A 6,504-nucleotide genomic window follows, 5' to 3' on the forward strand; every position below is an offset into this window, starting at 1 on the left:
ATTTGTTGTAAAGGACAGAGTAACTCTGTTGTTTATGTAAAGAACCAAGGGAAGAGGCAATTTGCCAATTCTGGAAGGTAAAACACAGGATCAGAAATAGTTTAGATTTATTTTAAAATTCAACAAGCAGGCCAAAATACAGCTGTTTTACACCATTCTGAGATCAGACTGGTAATGTCAGATGGAATTAAGAGCTGCACCTTACCTGTAAATTATTTTCTTGCCATTTGTAGATATGAACAAACAAACTTCAGTGAAAAGTAGATGCTCTCAATTTCTCCAAATGCCTATCTCTGAATATAGAAACAAATGCTCACTTAAACTCCACAAAGGAACTTAACTGGCCCCTTCATTACTTAACTGTGCAATTTTCAGCGAGATTTGTAGGATTAGGTACTTGTCTACTTAGGTACAGGCAACCTGACCTAAACCCTGCCTTTTCTTCACTGTACATATTGTCACAGTTCCTCAAGTTCCACAGATTCCAGCACAAACATTTTTTCAGGACATCAATGGGATGATAATTAAAGGATTCAGATTTTGTTCATATAATTCTGTACAGGAATTGTATTTCCTTGACATCAGTCTTTGAGTATCTAGGGAATTAATCAATAATTAGTATATAAGCAATTAATCAATGCTTTTGAAAAGGACAGCCAGCATTGGAGGCAACCAGTCAATGTATTTTAATCAATCTGGGAAAACGTAATTCCTACTATGATCATCATTCCTGTGTTTTGTCTGGCTTCAGATGACCCACTAATCTCCTTATTTTGATCCTTATTTATATCTACCTGATAAAGTTTTAAAAGAGAAATAGGCCAGTTTTGCTATATGAAGTTTTTGAAAATGAGTCTCCAATACATCAAGCCACTGTATGTGAGAGTCTAGTTTAGCACTATCCCTCAGGAATCCTCTGTGATAATATACCATAGTGTAGCCATATCATTGAGCTTGCATGTCTGAACTGTATCCAAATTTTCCTTTGAGTATTCTCCTCCTCCTCCCCCCTTGCTAGCATCCCACATTGACTCTTTCAAGATTTAAAAGGAAAAAATATCTGATGATCATTTATTTTATACAATTTGAATTGAGCTATAAAATAATTCTTTAATCAGTCCTGATATTAGGACATTGATTGAAGATAGTCCTCTCCTAAAAGTTCTTAGAAAGCTGAAATAAACTTCTGATTCACTTGCACATAACTGATTCTGGCGAATCATCAGTTCGAATGAAAAAGCAGAAATGAAAAGCATTCTCTGTGGCAAAATACTATTAGGCTCTGTTGGTTGTCTTTTTGCACTATCATGTTTTTACGTGTCCTTCAACTACAAAGGATCAGCATCAAAGTTATTCACTATATGGTTATTAATTTTAATTAAGAGAAGTGATCACTTTCTATATGAGCCTCCATTGTAAGGTGGCCACTGTGGCAAAAAATGAATGTGAAACCAGTATATGACATTAAGACTAGATCTCCATGGATCAGTATGCCTAACTATACCACTGGAGATGAATAGGTCTAAGTTTGCAAGCTGAACCAAGGAAAATCCTGCTACGTTACTGTACATCTCATATCTTTAGTCAGGCAAATAATAGATGCTCATCTTCCTTGGCTAATGGAGGGAACTGAGCCAAATCATGAGTACAAGACTCCATCATATGGACCAATTCAAGTTACCTGTTACCACTACTGTGACATCTGGGTGCTATACTATTAAATGTAGGAAATACTCCTCCAGCTTATGCCAGATGCCTTGAATCCAACATTGAAGCCCCAGAGAAAACATAGCCAGAAACAGAGAAAACAGGCCAAAGTTAACTTGTTAGATGGCTTTAGTTTGGCAATACTGGTCTTTTAAAATTCGCCCAGATTTGAAGATTGCATATAGGTTGGTTTCCCACAGCATGATAAGCTAAAGTGTAACTAGCTTATGATTATGGTATATGGTTCAACGTGCCGTGTGAATGCAGCCTATCATGTCCTTGACGGCCACCTCTTCATATTTAAATGTGTGGACATAAATATTTTAATCGAAAAAACTCCAACAGGAGGAATGAACGCGGACTTTAATACCTTACTACTACACTGAAAGACAGGACCGTAACCACCTATTCCAACAAGACGCCCCGCCCCCAGGAACGCGAGCGGGAGGGCAAAATAGAAACCAGAGCCTGGCGCGGCTGCCGGAAAGCGCGATGTCGCGCTGCCGGAAGTGACGCTTGCTTTGCGGCCGAGCCGGCCCCTGGGAAACTTAGTTGGGAAACCCTGTTCTTTCTTTCGCGATCGCTTTTGCTGAAGGTGGGTGGAGGTTGGTCTCTCTCGTCCAGGCTTTTCCGCGGGGTGTCGGTCCGGTCGCTCACCTTCTTTGTCGGTTTGTCTTTCTCTTCCTCAGGCGCCATGCCGGCCAAGGGGCCCCTCCAGAGCGTTCAGGTTTTCGGCAGGAAGGTGAGGCTCGCGTGGTTCTTGGAACGGGCCTAGCTCGTTGTCTCCCCTTCCGCCATGAAAAGCCGAGAGATTGGGGGGGCAGCGGGATGCTGTTGCTGCCTGAAAGCTGCCTTGGCCTGGCCGAGCTCCGGCGCTGAAAAGTATTTCTCGTTTTTCATTTCCTGCGCGCGCCATGGCGCTGTTCCGCGGCCACGTTTTCCCACTTGAGTGGAGGGGATCTGGCCTAAGCCTCGGCGTAGGAGAACGGGCTTCCTTAGCGGTTTCTCTGTTCCGTGTGCAGCGCTTTAACCGCGGCACGTGGGGTGGAAGGACGGATAAGCAGATGGCTGTTCTGGGGGTGGGGTTGAGTGGGGGCCGGCCCTATTTCATGTTGCCCCAGGGACAACTTGGGGTCCTCTGGTTGGACTACAGTTCCCGTCATCCTTTGCCGTTAACCAAAACGACTGATACCATGGGAATTGTCCATAATCTCTGGAGAACACTGGGTTGCTCATCTTTGCTGAAGAGCCATCGTGTCCAGCTCCTGCGTATGCAAGGCTCTTCGATATGTTCATGTTCAAATTTGTGGCATAAGCTCAGTGACTTCGCTGTAGCAAATGCTTATCGCAAAGGTTTCCCATTTCATTTTGTAATCACTGGACTCCTTTTTTGTGTTTCCCACCAGTTGATTGATAATTGCACCTATAACTTAGGTTTCTTGCTTCATGACAACAAGTGAAAATGGGATGGATAAAAGCTTCAGTTGATTGGTTTCAATAGTGAGATATATACAGTGATAATTAACAACGGTGTGTAGTGGAATATTCTAGATGTTTATTCTTGATAGCTGATACTGCTGATCTGTCTTCAATGCTACAATTTTGCTTAATATTTTTTATTATCATCCCCACCCCACCCCCATTTAGAAAACTGCTACTGCAGTTGCTCACTGCAAAAGAGGAAATGGACTTATTAAGGTGAATGGACGGCCTCTGGAAATGATAGAACCTAGAACTCTACAATACAAAGTAAGTCATTTTAGGAACATAAAACATAATCATAATAGTGTATGTATAAACTAATAACTTTTGCTTCCTTTATTTAGTTTTTCCCCCTCTTCTGTTTTAAAAACTTAATTCCATGTGAAAGGACAGTGAATTTCAAATGGGTTTTGAATTATCCTTTGATAAATAGACTTAGCATTTTTGTAAAAACTATTATCTATATTATTCAGAATCCCTAGTACAAATTAAACTTCCAGTATTTTGCATATGTTCTTTGGAAAACTAGACAAAAGAGGTATATTGATGTATTGCTTCCTATCAGGGGTACTCTTTAGTCCTGGAATACCTGTGTGCTGTAATACACTAACTGAAAACTAAAACACTGAAGGCAAATAAAAATTGTTCTATTTATTTCTGTGTCATTGCATGCAAGTTAGTTGTAACTCCTGGAGTTACTTAAGGCTACTGTGTTCCAGTATACTAAGGAAACAACTGAAATGGGTGAATTGTTAAGATGGTTAAGAAGGTAAGCTAAATTAAATGGCAAGATGTCAGTTGAAAATACTATATATTTTCTATCATTTCCCTCGGTGATGTAAGAATAGTAAATTCAAGGAATACCAATAGCCTGTATTCTATAAATCTTATGTATGTTTACTCAGACATTTCTGCATTAATAATTTGTTTTGGACTAAAACTAAATCCTTTTTTCCCCAGCTGCTTGAGCCAGTACTTCTTTTGGGCAAAGAGCGCTTTGCAGGAGTTGACATAAGAGTCCGTGTGAAGGGTGGTGGTCATGTGGCACAGATTTATGGTATGAACAGCTCATATTTTGCAAGTGGAAAAAGTATATTATTAAATGTATCAACTATCCAAATGTAATAATGTGTGTACTTGTAAAATGTATTATCAACCAGTATTAATCTGTTTATAGCCTTTTCTAGCCTGGTGTTCTCTGGATTTATTTTACTGGCTGCTAGCTAGGTTGATTGATATTCCAGCTTATTTATAGGGCATCAGTTTATGGAAGTCTGCTGTATTGTATTTGTTGATTTATTCTGTATCAGATTATTGCTCTTTATAATTGCATATATATGTATATAGGTATACTTACATAAACCTGAAATACTAATTTGCCCCAAAGACCCCACAGTTAAGATCTCTGGCTTAACTTTTACTAGCCACTTACAGCTTTTTTGTTTTAGTTTGGTATTTTATTTTACTTATTTCCTCTACAGCAATTCGGCAGTCTATTTCCAAAGCACTGGTGGCTTATTACCAGAAATGTAAGTTTTCATTACCTTTATTCTTGGCTGCTTTTCATCTCATTTAAGACCAATTGTATACAATATTAATATATATGCTCAATATTAAGCACCATTCAAAAAGTTTGTTCCTTGCTGCTTCCTCTAAGTTATCTTTCCTAAGCTATATTAGGGCTGATTATAAACAGTAGCTTCAAAGTTTAATACAGGTGTTCTTTTATTTTCTCAAGATGTTGATGAAGCATCTAAGAAGGAGATAAAGGATATCCTCATCCAGTACGATAGGACCCTTTTAGTTGCTGATCCTCGACGTTGTGAGTCCAAGAAGTTTGGTGGACCTGGTGCTCGTGCACGTTACCAGAAATCTTATCGTTAAAAGGAAACTTTTTTGTGTATTTGAAATAAAGAATAACATTTAATAACTTGTGTTTGTGAGAAATATATTTCAATCTGTTCTTGTGACTTTTCAAGGGAATGCTTAATATATTGCATAAGATACAGAATGAATCTGTCATGTGATTAGAGTCAGTTTTAAAATTCTATATTGCTAATGATTGGACAATTAACACTTTGCAGAGAGGGTAATGTCCCTTTAATGGATTAATGTTTCTACAGTTAGCTTATTTCAACTATTGCCTTTTAGTGCAATCTTAAGTGTTTTCTCAAAATGAAATATCACTAAATGAGACACGATCCCTTAAAAGGATAGATTAAGTTGGGTTAACACTTAATAATTCCACCTTGTGTGAATAGGAGGCAAGCCATTAATTTCAGTTTCCCTGCCTGGTCTTCAGCTACATAGGCTTTTCTCCAAACTTGCAGGACAGTTTGGAAGAAAGTCCTCCATTCAGTGGATGCTGCAGATTGTAGCACTAAACTCAGTAGTAAATGTTTTTACCACAGTGCAACAAAGCATATGGAGAATTGTGGACACAGTAGTAAAATAATTATCTAATATGTTATAATTACTATGTATATGTTTTGTATAACTCATTCTTGAATTGCAGAAGTACCTAATGTCTCCCAAGTACTGTACTGCCGGATTCTGTATCTTTGTATGCTATAGATATTAGTTTATAATGCATCAGGTTTGCACAAAAAGTTCTTCGTCCTGCCTGTAGCTCCCTCTGTGGTGAAAGAACAATAATATTTAACTCACAAAAATGCAAATACATTGTCCTAAGCACAATTGTCTTAATAATATTCCTCATAATTCAGTTGACAGCAGCTAACTAAACTACTCTGATTTTGAAAAGTTAAATGGGGCTGGAACTGATTAATATTTGGGTGAGGGACCACCAGGAAATCCCAGGGCTGAAGACTAGATTGGAAGTTGAGAAAAAATCCTGGAAGAAAGCAGTAGGAAAGCGCTTCAGTTTTACCAAGAAAACAACATGGAAGTGTCAAATCACTAGAGCTTAAGGGAAATTGTGGTACTTAAGAGAATTTTGAGGGGGAGACAAAGGCTTCATATCTATTCAATGCATCCCAAAGAATTTTGAAATTCTCAATTATCCAAATCTCTAAAAGGCAGGGGAATTTGGGGTTTGAGAAAGATTGCTAGTGATGACTACAAAACTAAATGCCTCTCATTTATTTAGCTTCAAATTGTTCATACAACTTCTAAATGATTTTTTTTTTTTTTGTACCTTAACTGGTGGGCTTCTCCAATTCCATTCATTGCCTGCAAGTACATTTTTATCTCCTAACCATTGATAACAGTTCTGCCACATTCCAGAACAACATTTATTTCCTATCAGTCTGAAATCAAAACAAATTGCTCATAGTCTTGGAATTCTGGTAATGT

General features: G+C 38.3%; 1 protein-coding gene across 1 annotated transcript; it reads left to right on the top strand.

Annotated features, from left to right (window-relative positions):
• Positions 1-2,182: 2,182 nt before the first annotated feature.
• On the top strand, positions 2,183-5,119 carry RPS16 (ribosomal protein S16). Its single transcript, XM_007422265.4, has 6 exons — positions 2,183-2,302; positions 2,397-2,449; positions 3,355-3,456; positions 4,150-4,246; positions 4,671-4,718; positions 4,928-5,119. The coding sequence occupies exons 2-6, from the start codon at positions 2,402-2,404 to the stop codon at positions 5,071-5,073; spliced, it is 441 nt and encodes a 146-aa protein (XP_007422327.1). The 5' UTR covers positions 2,183-2,302; positions 2,397-2,401; the 3' UTR covers positions 5,074-5,119.
• Positions 5,120-6,504: the final 1,385 nt, after the last annotated feature.

The sequence above is a fragment of the Python bivittatus genome, unplaced genomic scaffold, assembly GCF_059951505.1.
Source record: "Python bivittatus isolate LINGU-HERP-01145 unplaced genomic scaffold, Pbiv_v1 ctg000330_np1212, whole genome shotgun sequence".
In the NCBI taxonomy this organism is placed as follows: domain Eukaryota; kingdom Metazoa; phylum Chordata; class Lepidosauria; order Squamata; family Pythonidae; genus Python; species Python bivittatus.

Excerpts from the sequence above, each read along its gene's own strand:
- RPS16 (XM_007422265.4), top strand. The coding sequence starts at position 2,402 with ATGCCGGCCAAGGGGCCCCTCCAGAGCGTTCAGGTTTTCGGCAGGAAG. Across the intron at positions 2,450-3,354 it reads TTCAGGTTTTCGGCAGGAAG|AAAACTGCTACTGCAGTTGC; the intron begins GTGAGGCTCGCG and ends ACCCCCATTTAG. Across the intron at positions 4,247-4,670 it reads TCATGTGGCACAGATTTATG|CAATTCGGCAGTCTATTTCC; the intron begins GTATGAACAGCT and ends TTTCCTCTACAG.